Source organism: Anarrhichthys ocellatus, unplaced genomic scaffold (assembly GCF_004355925.1).
Source record: "Anarrhichthys ocellatus isolate YVR2014 unplaced genomic scaffold, GSC_Weel_1.0 scaffold43, whole genome shotgun sequence".
NCBI lineage: Eukaryota > Metazoa > Chordata > Actinopteri > Perciformes > Anarhichadidae > Anarrhichthys > Anarrhichthys ocellatus.
The window spans coordinates 3251324-3274019 of NW_022280073.1; the positions used below are offsets into that span (position 1 = coordinate 3251324).

The 22696-nt window shown below is 42.2% G+C and overlaps 1 protein-coding gene across 1 annotated transcript in view; it reads left to right on the forward strand.

The window, feature by feature from the left end:
- Positions 1-16831, forward strand: part of znrf2b (zinc and ring finger 2b) — a 70356-nt gene extending 53525 nt beyond the window's left edge. The window contains exons 3-5 of the mRNA XM_031868612.1: positions 11394-11499; positions 11726-11798; positions 11883-16831. Coding sequence (XP_031724472.1) covers positions 11394-11499; positions 11726-11783 — 164 coding nt within the window. The 3' untranslated portion in view covers positions 11784-11798; positions 11883-16831. The remainder of the gene's footprint in view (positions 1-11393; positions 11500-11725; positions 11799-11882) is intronic.
- Positions 16832-22696: the final 5865 nt, after the last annotated feature.

Consider the following 22696-nt stretch of genomic DNA (forward strand, 5'->3'; position numbering starts at 1 on the left):
TATATATATATATATATATATATATATATATATGTGTATATAATATGTGTTACACGCATGCGCACTAGTTCACTCAGTACTTAACAAACTCCCCTTTCTCTTTAAAGAAAAACAGTCACAAAAAAACAAACCTTTTTAGAACCTTAAACATATAAACAGAGGTTTAAACTTGCAACTTTAATGACTAGAGTTTGAGGGTAGTAAGGCTTTTGTTGATTAGCTCGTTTAGCCTTTAAGTTGCCATACACCTTCGCTGAGAGCCCTCAGCAGAACAAGTCCAGATGTCCCCTTCTTAGTCAAGCAGTCAGCGAGCTGTTCCTTGGAGGCTGACCACATAATCTGCTGGATGGTCCCAGAGTGGACGAGCTCCTTGACGCTGCTGATTTCGAGGCGGAGTCTCTTTTCAGTGACTGTTTTGGTGGACTTGACAGCATCAAGAAGAGAGTGATTGTCCGTTACACACACAATTGGCAAATTACCTGTGGTAAGTTCTGAGTAGAGTGCAGCCAAAAAGACTGCACTGTCAATGCCATCTGCAAGTGCCAAAGTCTCTCCTGCTAAGGTGCTTCGGACAACTCTCCTGATCCTCTTTGACTGCCAGCATATGGGTGAAAATCTTCCATTCTCTCCCATAAGCATGACCAGGTGTCCGCCTTGAGTGCCTCCGTCTGGAAGGTTTCCCATCGAGGAATCACTGAACACCACTAGTTTCAGCGAGCTGTCTTTTCCCAAGTGCTGAAACCTCAAGATCACCTCTTCTGATTTCAGTTTCCTGACAAGTTTGTTTGCAGAGTGCAGAGTCTGAACAGTAGCATGCTTTATACTTGTTGCTAGGATGGATATGTCACACATTATGTCGGGTCTACTCTGCCTTGCTACCCACAATATTTGGCCAATCTTCGACTTTAACATGTCAGTCTCAGTGTCTGTTAGAGGAGCCTCTCGCTGTGTGGCTCTGTTGGGGTCCACGGGAATGGGTTGTAGATTCTTTATGTAGATACTTTGTTGCACTTGTATCTCATCCTCTAAAGAGTGAACCTCCATTCCAATGTAGCTGAAGCTGTTGTGCTCTTCACGTCCAACTTGAAAAGCAACTTTCAAGTGAGAGATGACTATTGTGGAAAATGTTTCTGAACCACCCCAGATGAAATCATCCACGTGACAAGCAAGGAGTCCCATCACATTGTAGGAGTCATCCAGCCAGTAGAACACTGCTGGATCAACTTGTGACACAGTAGCTCCCAACTGCTGCATAGTGTCTTTCACTCTGTTGTACCAATACAGAGAAGCATCTGCTAGGCCATAAACACACTTTTTTAACTTCCATAGAATTCCTTTGCTCTGAGCTTCTCGGGGAGGACGGATATAGACATTTCGGGTTAACTCTTTGCCTTGTAAAAAGGCTGTTTTAATGTCCATAGAGTTTAGCTGCCATTTCTTTTGACATATCACTGCCATAATCATTTTTAGAGACTCCGAGGCACATGTAGGTGACTCTTTAGGGAGCTCCTGAATGTTCATTTCTTCAAAGCCTCTTGCAACTAATCTCGCTTTAGGTACAACACCATCAGGTGTCTCCTTGAGTGTGCACACCCACCTCGTAGAGATGCATTTCTGGCCTTCATCTTTCACCTCTTCAAACACATTATTTTTCCAGTTGCTGAGATCACTGTGTTTGGCAGACATGAAGGCATCATCATTCACAATAAGTATGTCTTTGTGAGGATGGCTAGCACCTAACTCGACATGCTCAGATGGGACCACTTGAAGATTGTGTACTCGTCCTAAGTCAACAGAACCGGTAGTGCCAGAAATTTCCTCAGGCTCAATGTACTCTAAATTATACCAGTATTTGTATGTCCCAGTGGCTTTTCCTGCCCTGCTGAGGATTTTTCCAGTGTGTGCTTGGCCACTCACTATCTGTGTATGTAACTACCTGTCCAGTTTCCAGACTAAGGCCTTCACAAGTTGTGGTTGAGTTGTTCTGTGATGCGTCAGATTGACCATGGCTACCTCCTTCTGGCTGTCTTGGTGTGTGAGGGGGTTCACTGTTATCCTCACCATTTGTAGGCGTCTTTTCCTCACTTTCATTTTCAGTGTTGTTATTCTCATTAAAGCCAGATTCTGGTAATATTGTATGATGTTCAGTCCCTTCCAGCTGAATGTCCCTTTCTCCCGGCACTGCTTGTGGGCTCTCTACTTTTCTAAGCCTGGAGAGATGTACGCGAACGTAAGTGCCACCATGCCTCACAAATATCACTGCATCATCTTGGCCGATGACCACACCTGGACCTTTCCATTCTGTACAATCCACCCGTTTGTAGTAGACTTTGTCCCCTGTTTCGTATCGGTCATCAATGGGCCGCAGTTGTTTACGAAGGGCTCTTTGGATCCTTTCAGAGGACTCAGCTTCTGTAAATGCTCTCCTTGCAGCATGTAATGTTGTGATATGCTGGGCTATCCAAGTACTCATATTAGTACCTTCCAGAGCTGGCGGCTTATTAGTGAGAACTGAAGGCAGATTTGGGTTTCGTCCAAATACCAGCTGGTAGGGACTGTAGCCATGCACGTTGTGCATAGAGTTCTTTGCCATCAGGGCCCAGTCTAGGGCCATCCTCCAGTCACATCCATTGTCCCTCTTCACTTTCATCAGGATTTCTGTGAGGGTTTGATTATGCCTTTCCAAAAGCCCATTGCTCCATGGGCTATAAGCTGCAGTTGTTTTCACTTCAATGTTGAAGCTTTCAGCCATGTCCCTCATATCTTCGTCGTTGAATTCCCCCATTGACACTGAACAGTCTGCGTGGAGGACCATGAACACTTATCCAGCAATGTATAAAGTGCTTCACAATCTCTTTGGGTTTCTTGGTGGTGACGATACTCCCTGCACTGAAGCTTGTGAAGTGGTCAATTGCATGCAGATACCACACTCCTGGCTCTAGCTCATGCAAATCCACAGCTACAGTTTCATTGTAGCTTGAGGCCATGGGCAAACCCACCGCAGGCTTTGGCTTTGGTTTGCTATATCTGATGCACGTCTCACAGTTTTTTACAATGTCCTTAAGGATTATGGTGCATTAATCATCAGCATTACCTGAGCAGGCCAGTCGTTTTTTCAGTCTGTCAACAGAGGCGTGTCCAAATTGCTTGTGTAGTTTCAACAGAACTTTCTGTTTTTCTTTTGTTATGTTTTCTGTCACAGTGAGAATGTCATCCTCATTCTGGAGCTCATGTTCATCTGGGTTACTCACATCTCTGATGTTCACACAGTAATGTCCTGAAGATGTTAGTTCAAGTTTCACTGGCTGTTTAAACTTTGTGGCTTTGTCATTTTCAATGTTAAAACAGCACCTGCTCTTTTCAGTGAAGTTTTGCTGAAAAGCAATGGGATATCTACTGGGACCACTTCTGTTTCAATTTAACATCTAGTCTGTCCTATCATGGCTGGGATTTTCACTTTCTTTGTAGAATGAACAACTCTCCCATCACCAAACTTGAATGCTCTTACACTCTTTGTGTCCCCCATTTTCAGTAACTCGCGTTGTTAGTCCACTCATGTAATGATCAAGCCATTTTTTTCCACACAGTTCTAGTGCAAGCTGTGTCAATGACAGCTGATCCTAGAGACTCCACCATGAATATCTCTGTGTCAGACAATGATTCTTTTGACAACAAAGTAATGTTGCATTCTTCAACATCTGTCACTTTTTCATCCTCTGTTAATTTTGCATGTTCATTTTTGTGAGGACAATCTTTTGCCCAATGATATGTGCTTTGGCAGACTGCACATCTTGATCTTCTCCGATATCTGTCCAGTGGATTCATCCCTTGAACAGCCGTATGGATCTGTGGGCTTGACCTGACATTACTTTCACGCTTGCCGGTAAACCGTGTGTAGTAGGCAGAGTCATCAGCTCCCTCTTGTCGAGAATTATCGCCAAAGATTCTTTTCAAGGCTGACTTCACAAACGAAAGGTTTGGACACGCGGTAAGCGCTAATTGTTTGTCTTTAACATTAAGTCCTGCAGTATCAAGTAGCTTGAAAGCTATCGCAGCATCTGGAAGCTCCATCTTGAACTTACGTATTCTGTTTTACCGGTGCTCAAACTCGACAATGTAATCGACCATGGAGACGCCATTTTCTCTTGTGATCCGGTCAAACTCTGTGTACGCCTCGTACTGGCGATCCGTTTCCTCTTTCAAAAACACAGCGTCCAATTTCGTGAGAAGTACATTCATTCCTTCATCGTCGTTCAAATCCACTGCGGCAATTTCTAGTGCACTATCCCTCGCTCTTCCCGTCAGCGATAAAGCGACCGCCAAGGCCTGCTTCTTCTCCTCGAGGTCCGTCACCAGCCTCCAAATTTCAACCTCATTTTTCCAGCTGTCGTAGGACTTCTTCTCGTCAAACGGCGGCGGAACTTTGTAATTGCCAGCCGCCATCCTCTGCTACCATGTTAATTCAATAACTCCAGCGACAACTGTACATGTTTAAGACTTTACATAATATGTATGCACGACATTAACAACAATGGTTACACGTCTTCCGTTCTTCTAGAACTAACTGCGTTACACGCATGCGCACTAGTTAACTCAGTACTTAACAACCATCAGTACAGCAGACGACTGCGTCTCTGGTGTGTCCATGTCATATCTGTGTTTGACAAAATGTATGCATTATGACCCGGTGCTTTGTGCTCTGAACATAAATAAACCCATAGTTGATAGATGATTCCATATAGTTATGTCCAAATACCAGTGGTGTATAAAGTACCCAAAAGCCATACTTGAGTAAAAGTAAAGATACCTTACTGGAAAATGACTCCAGTAAAAGTCACCTATTAGAATACTACTTGAGTAAAAGTCTTAAAGTATCTGATATTTATTGTACTTAAGTATCAAAAGTAATTTTCTGATATTAAATGTACTTAAGTATTGAGAGTAAAAGTAAATGCTGTTAATAAAAAAAGCAAAGGGTCAGAATTATGAAGTTTATTCTTTTAAGTGCTGTGGCCACCATGACCAAGGACATGGAGCTGTGTTGAAAATAATTGGGTTGGCTGTGATCCATCCAGGAGCAACAATGTTCAACATAATATATTGTACATAAGTATACTTTTGCATCTACTATGAACTTATCATCATAATTCTCCGAAAAGCAATATGACACTATGAAGGAGTTGTAACAGTGCATTTCTAAGTATGCTCATTCCGACTAGAGGATGTAGAGGGCAAATGCATAATATTGTGTTCAGAAGAAAATATCCACATGATGCATCAGGTCAGTGTTTTGAGAAAGGACACCTGCCTTGTAAACTCCTATGGGCCTGATTTGAACACAATAGGCAAAGGTTTTGCTCAAGCTGAATCTGCAATTGGGCGACTGCTACCATCATAACTCGATCTGACAAAACTCATCCACAAAATGACTCAAATATCAAAACATGATCAATACTAAAGCAGCACCGAAAGTAACAACCCAGTCATTACTTGAAACTGAAAAATGTTCTGTTCATCTTCAAAAGAAGTTGGTTTTCAAAATTGCGAGAATTCAGTGTCGCTCTTCTTGGGCTGAAGACTAGTCCTGCGATGCTAAATAGCCTTTCACAGGCCGCTGAGGCAGGTAGAGGTGTGTTCAGCTTCACAGACAGCTTGCGCACAGCTGGGAAGGATTTCCCTAATGCAAACCCTAATGCTGCGCTCTCGCGGCTGCTGTCAATCCTATGGTGTGGTGGCTAGCTAATGTTAAGTTAGCTAACGTTAGTCAACTAGTGCTGCAATGATTATAGCTAAGATGACTCAAATCAACAAAATCTCACAACTGTCAACACTTCCTCAGCTCACTAACTCGTTAGCGATCCACGGGTGTTGGTCTTCGTCACCACCGTAGATTGTTTCGGGAGTAGCAGGTGCTTCCATTTCTGCTTCTGTCATGAAATCAGTCATCGTAGAGTGTCATGTAGTCACTCGCTAGCTATAGCATATAGCATCCTGGGCATCACTGGGAATCAAAACACAACAGCTTGGAGAGCACTTGTTTGCAATTGCGCATTAACATGATTAACCAATGATTTAACTTGCAAGCTAGGACCACTGATTCGCCAAACCTGCTTGCTTGCAGTCTGTGTTCCACCACAGTCCCCGACGTTGGTCTCATGATTAATTTTTTTTCTAAAGATAGATTTGATTTTGTAGCGAGTAACGAAGGTTTCAGGGGAAATGTATCGGAGTAAAAGTATCAGTTTTCTTTGCAAAATGTAGTGAAGTAAAATTAAAAGTCAACAGAAATATAAATAGTAAAGTAAAGTACAGATATCCAAAAAAACGACTTAGTAACGAAATATTTCTACTTCGTTACTATACACCACTGCCAAATACCAGCAAAATGAATGACATTTTCGGCCTTAGTTAATGTTTAGCACTAATTAGCTAACGTTAGCGTGCTAACACGATAAACTAAGATGTGCAAGTATTTAGCTAAGTACTGTGTCACAGAGCCGCTACCATGGCTGCTAGTCTCACATCGGCAGACCTTTCTCCACAGCGCCGTGTTAGTGTTGAAGAAAGGTCAGACTCCACACATTATCCTTCTGCAACAGGGAAGAAAAGAAAACTAGCTTGTTTGTATTTATTTAAACCAATCACAATCGCAGGGTGGCACTAAGCCCAGGATGCAGCAATGGTGCCCTTACCATATGGATAGTGGAAGGTGAGGGCAATCCGCTTGAGACACACGGCGACTTATACCCACGGTCTACATCCTTCTGCATGGCTGTAAACTCCTAGCCTTGTTTAAATATTTTTTGTATCCAACATGTCTTTTGAAGAGGGACCAATAGTGTGCACATCCTGACAAAAATACTCCGACAAAAGACACAAACGTAACTGTTGAGCACAAAGGAGGTCTGCACACTGTTAAGAAATATGGTTTATTTCTCATAGAGATTCCTCAATCCTTGGCCATTGTTCATGAAGGAAGAGCAACACTAAAAGTGTGCAGACCTCCTTTGTGCCCTCCAGCGTGTCCCTTGACATACTATATATACATGTCTCCTGATGAGACTGAGTCCTTCAAACTGTCTTTAAATAGGAGGCATGTGGTGTAAAGATGAGGGTCAACAAACAACACAGTCCATGTGAACTTGTTGAGCGGTGTGGATGTGCATGTGTCCCCACATCATGGTCACTTGACCAGTGATCACAGCTGCTCCGTGGTGTTTGTGGCCATTCTAATAAGATAATCACCCGCTCAGGCCTTCCTGCTGACTGCCTGCGCACACACACACACACACACGCGCACACACACGCACATGCACACATTGGCTCACATGACCCTGACGGACTGTAATCAGCATGTTCATGTTCCTCTCAGTTGTTTGCTTTTAGGCATGCAAAGACTGCCCTCTACTATAACACACACACACACACACACACACACACACACACACACACTCTCACTCTCTCTTCAGCTTGTGCAATACATCAACAGTCTAGTCTTTTTTTGCATGCTATTGAGTAATGTTTTTTCTTGTCTAATTTGACATGTTTTTTATGTCAAGTATCAACATTGTGAAAAGACAGAACAGATTATTTTTGCCACCAATGACCTCTTACAACCTGCAAAGATCCAGGTGAAACTTCCCCACACCTCAGTCAACTGGACTTGTGGTTTGGCCTTGTAGTGCTGTTTATTTACAACCTAAATATATCCAGCGCTGGTTCATGACCCAGACACACACAAACAGCAGCTGTCACGTGGACACAACATCACAGCCCCCTGTCTGCATGTTTCCAGAGAGCCGCATTCTGCAGCATGACATTTTTCACGACCCTGTTTCAGATTTACAACCTGCTGTGAAACAGACTGATGACGCTGCCAGAGCCCAGTTGTTCATTCTAGTAAACACCATAGACAGGAAACTACAGCTCAGCGATCAGCCCGCTGCAGTAAAAGCTCTTTGCTGATCCCCTGCTGGGGTCATTACAGAGGTCAAAGAGATATTTTAAACTGTTGTTTAGCTATTCTCTAATATAGTCTAGCTATTGATCAGGGTTGCCAAAATGTTTTTTTTAAATATATCTTCCAGCTGAATACAGAGACAATATTTAATGGTACATGAAACTAGAAGGTTTGGCATCTCTTTATGAGTAGGATTTTCAGAATAAACAATTTGTAGACTCATACAAAAATAATACTTCTCAATCATCACATCTGACAGAAGTTTGTGGTGGTGTCTGGATCTGCAGAGACCCTGCCCTCTGACTCTGACCTATTTTCTGATTTTGCAATGTGTGGGACATTTCTTGGCATCAATGACGTACAAAGTGACCAGCTGTCAGATCGTAAGCACGCGTCCAAGAGGAAGCTACGAAAATGGCGGACAAAATAGACCGCTAAAATAGTTTGGGGAAACGCGAAGTGGACAAAGCATGTTCCAAAACGAGAGTGAAGACACTCAGCGTATGGCTACAAAGAAGCCCACATTAATGTCACATTTGGAGCATAGAACCACCTAAACCTCTGTGACTACCAGAAGTTGGTTGCACAATCAGTGTCAATGTACAAAGACACCAATGTGAATAGAAATACGTGAGACACAGATGATATATTGAATTGCTGAGTGATATGGAAGGATTATCAGTCAGTCAGGAAGCAATTAGCCTAGCTTAGCATAAAGACTGAAACAGATGGCATAACCTAAAAATACAGTCTTTATGCTAAGCTAACTCCTGGGCATCAAACACATTAAAAGATGGTGCCCCATTCATTCCAGTGAAAGTTGCTCACTGGTCACACAGGCTGAACAGGTTGATCACATGTGGTTACAGCCTCTCTCCTGGCCAAGCCACCTGACATCCTGCTGACTCACTGCACGCATGAACGACATAAACAATATTATTGACGTGAAAAAATAACATACTCTAGAGTTAAATTTGATTGGGCTCAGCCAGCTGTTCCTTTTGCAATAATTGTAAATTAGAAAAAGTAATTTTGTGCCAGGGTCACTGCATGTGAACCCACAGACGTGCGTCCTATCTCACCGTATCCCCCAGTGTGTGTGTGTAGCTACTGTGACGGCCCGGCCTCTGACAGCAGTCGTGGCTGATTACCTGATGCAGAGCACCTGGTCCTGGAGCATAAAAGCCCTGCTCCAGTGTTGCTCTGCCCTAGTCTTTCTCCGGCGTACGTGGAGTGATCTCTGCCAGTGGCTGCCCGTTATATTTTGGTTTTGGTCTTTGGTTTCTGACAACACCCCACACTTCATCTCACACGCATCCACGTTCACATTACTGATGTTACTGACTGACACACTTCACAAAGGTAATTACTTCTTTATTTAGTTAAAATAAATACTTTACTTTATCACCATCCCTTGTGTCTCGTCCGTATTTGTCATGGCCTAGGAGCTGGGTTATGACACTACTGAGACCAATAATGGCCAGCAACGAAAGAAAACAGTAATAACAAAGCGAGTATCTGCAGCATACATCAGTATAATTATTCTCAATCTGTCTGTCTGACTGCATGAATGATTGAACCGGCACAGGTCATTAAAGATGTTTCCCCCTCAGCCGAGCTGAGCTGTGCTGCAGCCCATAATAACTAGCTTTCTGGGCCTATGTGGGTTAATCCACTGTTGCATAAGGACAGTTCTAATGACTGTGTGTTTTGCTGCAGGTGATGGGTCTAATGGTGCATACTCTGACTTTCACTTTAGACCCGGACCAATGCTATGCATAGCAGGAAAAGATGAGAACTGCTGAGTGTTAACACACACACACACACACACACACACACACAGAAGGGATACAGAGGTTTAGTTTTCCAGGTGGCCATTCAGCCCAGATTGAGTGCAGTAACACATACAGGAAAATATTTCAAAGTGAGCCAACACATCAATGCTGCCTTCAGGGATATTTTGGTAATAACAGAATTACAACTTGGGTATGCACGAAAGATATGAAGGTAGTAGTGGAGACAATTACAACAGTACACCTGTATTCTTATGTATACTATGTGTAGTATTACTAAGGAATACTATATGTCCAACACAAGCATGTTACTTTATTACTACTCATCTTACTACCGCTTAGTGTTTTTTTGTATAATTATATATATTTTATCCTATATCATAGTAATCTTTTTATTTGTATTATATATTCACACTACTGTATTATTACTGTATAATGTGTCTATAATTAACGTATCCTCATATGACTGAATGATATCTTGTGAAAACATGTTTTGTTATTTTTCGTACATTTTCCTACAAATGTCCAGCAACACGAGCATCAGTGCGCCTGTGGAAGCCGCTTCAGGGTTTGAGCAACTAAACTTGGGTAGGTTTAGGAGAAGATAGTGGTTTGGGTTACAATCCGTACTGAAGTGGTGTTGCTGAAGTATGGAAGTTGACTTTTGGTTTCACTTGGGACATGACCAGTCTCCCTGGTGAAAGTCCACTCTCTGGGGATTTTCTCTTTATAATACATCACCTGACTCTTCATAGTTATAGTTAGAACAGCCTGGTATGCTGCACATAGATTATTCACACTATAAAGTTATGCATGTATATATATATACTTTTTTTATATGCATTACAAACTTATCTTATTCTATACATGTATATTGTAACTATTATACACATCATGGCTGGTTGCACAGGTGGAATTCTGGGTTGCTTTTGCACCTATGAGTGTCAACAACAGATTGCCATGAATATTGCTGTGTATATTCATAGTCACCAGAGGAACACATGAGCTTCCTCTAACACCGACCACAGGTGAACTTTGTACACAAGATATTGTAATCTAGTGGGACGATTGCAATGAATTCCTGCGTGCAATAAACTGTTTTCCATCTACAGGAAAATATTATATTTTAAAGGTTCCATATACGGGATTCAGAGCATTAATATAGCAGTAAACAACTATTTTCTTTACTTTTTTTGTGGTTTATATATATATATTATATATTTAAAAAAAATATCTTCACATAAATCAATTCAAACTAAATAACACAAATGAAATAAAAAATTTACTAGTCTCGTACAAAAATAACTTTCCGTACCAAAGATGACACTAATAGTAATAATAATACAGTAGAACAGTGACTGTTAAACGGTATACCTCTCCAGAAAAATTGAATAAACAGAAGCACAAAAAAACTTAAGTTAAACTAAGACAAATGAAGGTCACATGTTTATGTGTATTTTATTTAATAAGGGACAATGCTCATTAATTATCATAATATGCCAGATTTAGCTGTGCAGCCTAATTTTCATCTGCCATCCTGGCTGGTTGATGGTTTTACAACTTAAACATACAGAAACATGTATCATATATATCATGATTTGCTGCAGTTTCTTTGTGTGTAACCTACTTTCATATTACAGAGGACGTCCTGACCAAGGATGCAGGAGAATGTGCAATATGCCTGGAGGAGCTGGTGCAGGGAGACACCATCGCTCGCCTGCCCTGCCTCTGTATCTACCATAAAGGGTAAGTATGTTTCTTTCTCTTGCTTTACTTTTTCCCTCCAACGCAGCTCACCACAAACACATTGTCAGGGATTGATGAAGGAAAAACACTTGATTTGGTGATCTGGTGACATCTAGTGGTGAAGGGTGATCACCACTAGATGTCACCAGATCCAACATGTTGGAGTTTTGATGAGGACTACTGTACAATTATCTGTCCTTGTGTTTCACTCTTCTTCCTTACTCAGCTGCATCGATGAGTGGTTTGAAGTGAACAGATCGTGTCCAGAGCATCCATCAGATTAAAGCTGCTTTGCACTGGTAAAATGTCCCCAACATCCCACACAATGGATTTGTCCTGATTTAACCTGTTTTTAATATTCTCTCTTGGTTGTTTGGTGCCAGGTATTCCACAATGTGAGGGATCTACAAAAGGGAGTGTGGATCCAGGGAGACTGCAGGACACTGTGATCTGTTTAACCCCCCACCCCCACCCATGATGTAGTGCCACTGTGTGCCAAATCTCATTTAAGCAATCTTCAGGGATACAGACGTTTGTGTTTATGTTTAAGTTGCACATCTACTCTTGGTCTCCTTCTGGACGAAGTGGTCTCCACCTCACGTCCTCTCCGGCCCTGACACTCAGAGCTACACAGGACATCACGGCGGGGCTCCTCCTCCTGAGCGGCCATTGGACAGCAGGTGTCAGCTGATTGTACATCCGGACGCTGGAGGCGGTGGACAAGGTCCTGGAAATGGGGGGCCGTTGCTCCCTTCTTCCTTCAGCGTCAGGGTTTACCAGTGCCTTGTTGTTCGGATGCCCAGCCTCAGCGAGGTAGGACACAGGAGGACCGGCCTTTCAGCAGAGACGGCTGGACGGACTCGCAGGAGCGTCTCGCCACAACTGCTAGTCCAGCAGAAACGAGCCAGAGACTGGAGAGCAGCTCGGACATTTTCAGAACCGAAGCTGCTGCTGAAAAAAATGGTGCCAATCATCTGTGAATATTGTCAAACACACACACACACACTTTATCATCAGTGCTTTTTTAATCACATACCATGGAGTAGAGGTCTTCAGGTACCAAAACCTGACCCCAATCCTGGAAAGGACCCCTGGCTTACCGACCTGAGCCAAAACTAGAGTCCTGCTGCCAACATGACAAACACATTTTGGCTCAGAAACATTATCTTGTGTGAACTAGACCCTTCTCATCTCATAACATGATATGTTTCTTGTTAATGACATATAGGAATGTGAGGAAAATTCTGGTTATACAACGTATCATGTTATAAGGACAAACTGTTCTTGATTTAAAGAGATTTGTTGATTTTGTGTTATAACAAGAATGATTTTTGATAAAACAAGATGTTGTTATGACATGAAAAGTTTGTTCTTAAAACAATGTGTAGTGACTAACATGAAAAATATCATTTTATAACATGAATAGGATCTCATAAGAAACATGTTATCAACGAGAAAGTGACATTTCTTATTTTTACTTTTTATTTTGTCCAATTTGCTATGTTGGTTTTTTGCTTCTCCATGGAAATATGAGATTCTCTTTTTTTTTTTTCATTAAGTCTGTGATAGTCTATAATGTAGGCTGTGTATTAATTATAACATTTGGTCATACCTCCGTCGATACAAATATGATGAAACTCAGAGGGAAAAAATGTGTTCTGAAGTTCACATTTATCATATCTATCATATCAGTGTCTGATCTAGAGTTACAATAAACCAAACACTGTCATAGAAGTCGAACACAGAGAAAATGGAGTTAAAATAGATGAATAAAACACAAGATATACAATTTTTTTTGATTTAAATAATAAATTGAAACTTAAAGATAGTTTATGGAGTATCTGATCCTATTTTAAATCCCAATTTTTCCATTTGTTTTTTCAGTTGTATTAGTGTTTCCCTCTGGAGTTTTTTTGTCCCCGTCTAATTTCTCTCGTGCACGTGCATGAGGTCACACAGACAAGGGTGACGACATACACAGTGCTGTCAATGATGTCACTATTCTACAGGTGGCAGTAATGTGCCGAGAAATGCTGCAATGCACCAGCAGAGGCAGTACACGTGAATGGTTTCATCAAAGGAGAATGTATTCATCACATGTGTTCAAGCTTAAACACAACTTTGGTGAATGTCAACATAACTTTAATTTGTATACTACAAAACCCAACAGGGCACCTTTTAGTGTAATCCCACGTTTCCTTGTAATCTGCTCTGCGTGCTCTATTTCTATGATGGTGTTTGATGAGTTCTAACTTTGCATATGTGACACTGCTTGCTTTGGTCTGTGACAGTCACTGAGTGAGCCTGCATACTAAGGAGCACATCAGCTGAAATGTTTGTGATTGTTAAATTTGTGCATCTAATTAATACGGATAAAGCAAATGTGAACTTCAAACACTCTTTTTGACGTGTTATTGACAGATGACAGTAGAGAGCGCAGTGACTTGGGTGAGCACATTCATAGCAACATTCAAATGTTGGTCCCCAAGTGACCTTTTGTTTCACTAAAACTCTGTTGAGAACAGGATGTGGTTGAGGTCAAGCCAGCTGGTGATAGGTTGACTGAACTACAGCAGACGGGTCGAACCGTGGCAGCTTCCTGCATTCATACAGACACAGCACCAAGTAGAGTGGTCCAGGATCTGAGGGGCACTGGAATGACTGACCTGACACTGATCCAGTCTGTTGGTTGGGGTTTCATGGGTTTAGGATTGCATCAGGACCTCTACCACGGAGGAGCTGTAGAGCATACAGACTTTGATCCAGTGAAAACCTGTCAAAGTTGATCTCACTGACGAGCTCATCATCCACCAGAGAATATGAACTCCTCAGTGAAATCACTGAGTGTGGGTTCCAAAGCTCGGTTTCCTCCTCTTCTTTCCATTGCACAGAGCCCAGTGCTCGACCCGACACCATGAACACTCTTTTATCTTTTGTACTGGAAAAACAAATGAGCTGCTTTTAAAAGCAATCTGTGTAGACATGATGAATGTTTCATTGAAAGGGTCCGGTTTGGAATTGCCTAAATGGCACGAAAAGCATTTGTTTTCTACGAGACAAGTTTTAATTTCTTCACACACACTCAACACAAGGTACATATTGTGTGTTAGCAAGTTCTATAACATTACTGTCAAAAAACAAAAGGTAAGGAGAGAACACTGTTTAGCTCACACTGACAAAATGGATCACCAGAATGTTTTTTTTCTTGCCCCTCAGGGCAAAATATACTGAAGTAAAAAGTAAATCTTGAGAAACTTCATGGAAATGAAATACTAAATTACTGGAGTATTCCTTTTTAGGCACCTCCATTATTTATATGATAATACTTACTAATACTGTTTGATTTCATGTTGTGTCATTCTCTGGTTATGAAGCCATGAGGGATCAGTTTGTGGGTCACTGGAGGAAAACTGAGTGAGCTTTGGGATCCACACTCATCATGTTGTGTTTGTAAAGCTGACAGCCACACAGAGTCTTGTAACTCGCTGTCCCTCCGCTCAGAGGGACACACAGTCATAGAGTTGTCCTCTGCAGTGTGTGGAGGAGGGAGTGTTCTTCTGTTTGTAGCAATATCCTGAACATTTGGCTCATACTCTACCTTCATCTCTTTAATCTGACTTCTGCAATCAATCATCGATCATTTACATGACTGATTAATCAAAGGTTTGACAATGACTAGTGAAGTCTTTCTGTCTGTGTGAGGACGAGAGCAACAGATCTAGCCTTAACAGATGTGATGACATTCAATCATCAAATCCTTCATTGTTGATTTCTAACAGCAGCTGGCAACAGCACAGTTTCATTTGTTATTTTATATGGCCTAGGAAGGTTAATTTATTGTTTGTGAACCTACTCTCTCGCAAAGCTCAAAACCAGAGAAATACTTCTCAAACTGGTGATGTCATCAAGCTGCTCCGCAACGAATGGCTGATTTTGTGTTTTCTTTTTTTATACCTAAATGGCTCATTTGGGTATAGGATATTCCATCCTAGTGAAATGTCCCCATATACTCAGAACATATCTGTGGGTGCTCTGTGTCGTCTAGAACATCTTTCCTAATTCATTATCTATGGAGCACTACCACACTATACTTGATGACATCACACATTTGAGTTTTGGGATTTCGGAAAGAGATGTTCATGTATGTAATATTTGTGGACTGATGGATTTTGAAAATGGGCTTTCCCTTTAAATGAAACCATAATCAGGGGGTGGAGTGTTAAAGAAGCTCACATTTGGTGCTATAAGAACACAGGAGGTTAAAATTCCTTGTCCACTTACTTGCTGTCCAAAGCTTTCAGCCATAGCCTTCCTATCAGATGGACAACTCAACAATCTCCATGACAACTGAACTCAACCCACTGACGAAGCTTTGGAAACAACAAGTTGACCTTGTTTTTCTTTTTGTAGTGGCAGAAAGGTCGAGACACTGTCATTGGTTTAACTGGAGTTCATACTCTGAGGAACTGAGGAAACAGATTCAGGATAAGTCGCACTTTTTTGCGTTTTTCATAATTTATCTCTTACCAGTTCAACAATCATCACTTAAGGAAATGTAACCCGGAATATGTGCTGTTCAATATGTAACTGACAAAGACAGAAAATCGTAACAAACATAAAATATGATTAAATATTTATTTTTTTGAAAAACTATGTACAAAAAGCAATGAAATGTGAATTATTTGGATACCAATCATTCTCTTGTATTTATTGAATTTTTATACCATATTTCTTTTAGAGAAAGAAAAGGGGCCCTACTGGGAAAAGTGAGGTGGTGCTCAGGCCTCAACGTGCTCAGGCCTCAAAGCTGTAGCAGCCAGCTGGACTGTGTGAAGTTTTGCCCATGCTAATATGATTCACAGATACACTTAGCATCACTGTAGTATTAGTGACACACTATTGCAGCTCCAGTGTAACATATACTGTATATTAGATTAGCAGCTCCAGGTCTCTGGTCTTCTGTTCTCTTATTGCTTTACAGACAACACAGTCTCACCCTTATACTCAACAACGTAGGTTTGCATATGGGCAGTAAGACATGGAGGACAGAATTGTCCCCACCAATAGCTGAGCAAACTAATTGGCATCATCATCGCATCGCATTATTATTATTATTATGTGAACTGTTGCCTGCATCTGAAGGGGATACCACCATATCAGCAGAGCAATAACATAATGCACAGCAGACTATAGAGCAGATTATATGTTTTGTTAAAATATTGTGCTTTATTATGAGCTATTCAAGTTTTTGGGTTTATAAGTTAATTTAAAATGAATAAATGTTTCATTGACATGAACCGGTGCCACATGCACATTAAAAGAGGTTTCACAAGTGAGGACAGAAGAGTAAACTGACTAAAATGACTGCATGTGTGCTGACTCAGCAATGATAACATTAAATGAGAGAAGTTAATCGACAGGAGAATGAATATTTGATAACAATAGAGAATGCCTTACTGTATCCTTTTATATTTTTATATTTTGAATTGTCATCAGCCACCTGAATTTTGTGTTCTCCTGTAAAAGATAAAGACATTTACACCTTAAATTTGTGCATACCAATGTACCTTACCTTAATCTGTTCAAGCCATAGTACACAGTATTGTGTCAAAAAACACATATACCACTCATTCGTTATATTTCATCCGTTCAGGTGCGTAACCATCTAGCACAGCAACACTGAAATGATCCCTCACCACCATGCCATCAGCAGTGACAACTGATCCTCCCTAACCCTCTATAGCAGACCTGGGCATTGTACGGCCCGCGGGCCACATCCGGGAGGTCATTGGGAAATTAGGAATAAAACGTAAATAAGTGTACATCATGCACAGAATAGAGTTGCATTGCTTTTATTTTGAAGGCGACTTTTGTTGTTTTTTTTCCTTCTCAATTTACGTATGTTAATGAACGTATGTGAGCAGCAGCGTCACTGCAATGTGTTGGCGAACTGAGTTTACCCGAGATGTGAGTTAGCTGTTAGCCCTCAAAAATGTCAGCCTGTGTTAAAAAAAGAAAGACTGACACAGAGTGTAGAATTTTTAACAAAATATGGACTTTAAAGTGTTTTTTTTACTGAAGTCAAAGGTAAAGCCGTGTTCGTGGAGAACAAGTCGCAGTGTTGAAGGATTACAATTTGAATCGTCATTACGAGAGGAAACACGCGGAGAAATACGAAACATTGACTGATGCAGAGCGGACACGGATGTCTGAGGCTTTGCTAGCTAAGCTGCAAAAGCAACAAGGCCTTTTTTTACCAAGCTTCACACATCCAGGGAATGCAGCCGCCAAGACCAGCTTTGTGATATCCCACAAAATTGCAAAAAACAGTAAGCCATTCTCTGATGGGGAGTTTATCAAAGAGTGTTTGGTGGACTCTGCTGCACTACTATGCCCCCAGAAAAAAGACGCATTCGAGAATGTGTAGCTCTCCAGGCGCACCGTAAGGAGGAGGATCGAGGACATCAGAGGGAAATCTGGAGCTTCAGCTGCAAAAAAAAAAAGCAGACAATTTCGAACTTTTCTCCTTGGCTCTGGACGAGAGCTGCGATGTCCGCGACACAGCCAGTTACTCATCTTTATACGTGGGATAACGAAAGACTTCGTGATTACAGAGGAGCTGGCAGCAATGCAGTCAATGAAAGGGACGACGACGGGGAGTGATCTGTTCACGGAGGTAGATGCATGCTTCCACAAGCTGGGACTGAAATAGGACAAACTGGCATGTGTCACAACCGATGGTTGTCCAAAAAAATCTGACGGGGAAAAATGTCGGAAGATGTTGGTTCTCTTTGGATCGACCTACATCTGTGAACAAACATTCTCCGTGATGAAGTTGAACAAATCCAGATACAGATCCTCTCTCACTGACATCACCTGTCAGCTGTCCTTCACATCTCACCTCACACATTCAGCCTGACTTCAGTGCACTTGTTCAAGCCCAACAAAGACTAGATTTATCGCACTGAACTGAAAAACAGAAAGAGGTAATTTGTATAGTAATAGTTATAGTAATAAAAGTACTAATTTTGCAAAAACATGATCCCTGTCAGTGTTCTACTATTATATATGGATATTACAAATGTATATGTTGTTTGGATTATTCCTGCTGCAGATGTTTTAGGTGGAGCTCATTTTAACTCCTTTATACTCTGTTGTTCAGTTTGGGTAGTTGGGAAAGGTTTGAAAATGATAATGTGCAAAGTAACTAGTAACTAAAGCTGGCAGACAAATGTAGTGGAGTAAAAAGTACAATATTTCCCTCTGAGATGTAGTGGAGTAGAAGTACAAAGTTAAATAAAATATAAATACTCAAGTAAACTACCTTGAATTTGTACATAAGTACAGTACTTAAGCAAATATACTTAGTTACATTCCACCAGCGATCATGATATTTACTCTTACCACTCACAGCTCATCAAAACCATACAACATACTGCTTTTTATAAAGAGGTGGAATAATATTGAGCAGGATTGAGTTCAGTCTATTGGTCTGGCCCTCCACAACAGTCCCTGCTTCTCATGTGGCTTGGGAAAAATAATTGCCCACCCCTGCTCTATGGCATGACTTTATTTTGGGGTGTAAAAAATATTTCACCCCATTTTTGGGGAGCTTGGGAGTCCCTAATAATATATCAATCATAAAATGTGTGTGAACATGATCAGGCAGTCAGGCTCATTTGAGACACAATTAGGAGGTCAGGGGTCAGTCAGCAGAGTAACGTGTGTGTGTGTGTACTTATGTTTATTATGGTGAGGCCCGACACATGGAAGCACAGTCATAGTGGGGTCCAAAAATATTGTGGGGTCCAAAAGGCTGGACCTCATAAATTTGTACAGTAAATTGTATGGTTTTGATAAGCTGCGAGTGGTAAGAGTAAATATCATGATCACTGGTGGAATGTAACTAAGTATATTTGCTTAAGTACTGTATGTACAAATTCAAGGTACTTCACTTGAGTATTTCCATTTTATTCAACTTTGTACTTCCACTCCACTACATCTCAGAGGGAAATATTGTACTTTTTACTCCACTACATTTGTCTGGCAGCTTTAGTTACTCGTTACTTTGCACATTATAGTTTTTCAAACCCTTCCTAACTACCCAGTCTGAAGTCAGGTTGAATGTGTGAGGTGAGATGTGAAGGACAGCTGACAGGTGATGGTCAGTGAGAGAGGATCTGGATCTGGATTATTTCAACTTCATCACGGAGAATGTTTGTTCACATATGTAGGTCGATCCAAAGAGAAGCAACATCTTCTGAGCATGTTGCTTTAGCAGCTTAGCTAGCAAAGCCTCAGATGTCCGTGCCGCTCTGCATCAGTCAGGTTTTAGTATTTCTCCGAGTGTTTCGTCTCGTAATGGAGTTTCAAATTGTAATCCTTACTTACACTGCGATCTGTTCTCCACAAACTAAGCACACGGCTTTACCTTTGACTTCAGTAAATAAATACTTAGAAGTCCATGTTTTGTTAAAAACTCTACACTCTGTATCAGTCTTTCATTTTTTAACATAGACTGACATTTTTGAGGGCTAACAGCTAACTCACATCTCTAGTAAGCTCAGTTCACCAACACATTGCAGTGACGCTGTTGCTCGCACACATTCACCAACGTACTAATGTACGTAAATTAAGAAAAAAAAGGCCTAACGCTAAAAGCTAATATTTAGGTAATAACTCAAAAAACAGAAAAAGGAACAAGACAAGGGGCCTTTCAAGTACGGACTTGTGTACTTTGGAGTCTGTTCTTAAGAGCATAAAAGGCTGAGAATGTACCTTAAACCAGTAAAGGTGTGTAAGCATCGGATTCTAATGAAAACATCTTGAAAGTGAATTCAACTGTCCCGAGACACTTTTTTGAAGAAAATCTTTGAAAATATGTTTACTTTCACAAAATCAACTTTTGGCCTCTTCCCAGGCTGAAACGTCTTTTAAGAGCATAAAAGGGTGGGAATGTACCTTAAACCAGTAAAGGTGTGTAAGCTATTATGTTGAGTATGTTAAGAAGCAGGGTTCCTGTATATGTGTTTTGTGCTTTTATTGTGAAGGAGACGGAAAGAGAGAGAGAGTGGAAAGAGGTTCTGAAGGTGTGTGTGACAAGGAATAAAGTAGCTGCCATCTTGGCGCCGAATGCAGAGCGCCGTGTTTGTTATTTTATTATCCTAAAGTATAGGCGCAACATAAACCCTCTGCTACATTGGAGGCAGCGGTGGAATTGCTTTCCTACTGAAAAGACCCATCGTCAGATAAGTGAAGAAGACAGCTCGCCGAACTTTTAGCTGCCTGACTTTGGGGGCTACTTACCGCCTAACCTCCGGAGTAAAAGCGAGTGTGTCGTTGCGCACACAGTGACTTCGGTGAAGAATGGGGTTACGCCCGTGTGTTCACTAACAGGGACCACGCCAATAACAGTATGAGTTTCGAGAGGTTTATTGCATAGAGGAATGATTGTTAGATTCATGAAGCGGAAGGGGTTGAGGGATGTAGGGGAGAGGGATAATGGGATGTGGGGTAGGGATGAAGGGATGAGGGGTAGAGGTAGAGGGATGTAGGGTAGGGATAGAGGAATGAAGGGGTGTAGGGTAGAGGGATGAAGGGATGTAGGGTAAGGATGAAGGGATGTAAGGAAGAAGAAATGAGGAGGGTTCGTAGGAAGGCGGTTTAGCGATCGAAGGGGGACCGTTGATGTCCGGCGGCTGGCAGGAACGGAGACTTGTAGGCTGGGGGCTGTCTCTTCGGAAGCTCTGGCAGTGCAGAGTCCCCAAAGATAGCTCCATAAAGACTGATGCCGATGGCGTTTCTGGTGTCGTTCGGGTTGGAATGAACTTGTGAGAGGTACGTGGGGGAAGGCCAACAATCACGTATCTTGAGGATGTGGTCGGAAATTCCTTGGCTTGAAGCGGTGGAGGCAGCGCTGAGTAAACTCGGGGGGTATTATGGATCAGCCCAAGATATGGCGAAAGTGGTGGTGCCCTGAGACTACAACAGGGGATCTTGCAGGGAGTTCGGCTGGTTGAACTTGAGCTTAAGTAGTCGCGGATGGGTTCGTACAGACTTGAGTACGAGTCTGGTCGGAAAAGGTAGATGGGTTGAGGTGGACCGTATTGGTTGGTCTTGTGGCGTTGAGGTGATAGACAACTGTGTCGGGAGGATGGATGTGAGTCATACGCGTCCTTCCGAAGAAAACGAAAAGGTACCGGTAGTTGGGATCGGTGGTAAGGACTTGGAGGTGCTGGTGATGTCTGCCTTAGGTGACCGGCTTCTTCGCCTGCAAGGCGAATGGGGAACGTGGCGTGATCGATTCTTATGTACTTCGTGTAGTAGTCCGGGCTGGGAATTAGGTGGAGCCTGGTGATGTCTGCTCAGGTGGGGAGTGGCTGTTTGAGTGCAGCGACCAAGCTTGTTTAGCAATTCCCAGGAGATCTGGGGATTGCGTGTGGATGGCTCGATAATTGGGCGAGGTTCATGTGGTTACCGGTGATCGATAGCCTGTGTTGTGTTGAACGGAAAGGCAGGAGCGAGGGAAGAGAAAAAGATGCTGGGATGAAAGGATGCATGTGGGTGGGTTGGAAGTGCAGATTGGGGAAAAGAGGCTTCAGGGTGAGATATCCCTGATGCAGAGAGAGTAAGGAGGGGGTTCGATACGAACTGGCCCTCTAGAGGGGCTGGTGTGCATGACTGGGCTTGTCTGGGCGTCGATGTAGCGCCTGATGCTGGTGGCTCGGCAATCGAGGGAGGTGTAGTGCCGAGCGGCCGTGAGAGTTTGAAGAGTTTGCTTTTCTGTCGGACTGGTGGAAATGGATGTTGAGCTGGGTGAGTGCATACTTCAGTCGAGACACTGTCCACTCTGAAATGCGGGATGTATGGAGCCATCGGAGCGTTGGCGTAGGGGAAGAAGGGTCGCTGTGGTTTTGGCCATTGCTCGAGCGGCTGGATCTCGAGGGGGTGGAAGAGCGGCGTTCTGGAGGGATGATATCCCTCGGGATCTCCTCCTGGGGTTGTTGGAAGGCAAAGGACCAACAACTTCGGAATTGTCCGAGGATAGGGTTAGCTGTGGCTAAAAGTGAAACTGGTGGGGGGGGAATAAGTCAGAGAACGCTGGAATTGTCTGCTGGTGGAGCTGTGGAAATGATGGGATGGCAACGCTAGTGGGGGTAGGGGTGGAGGAAGAGGGGTGGGTGGCATAGGCCGGAAG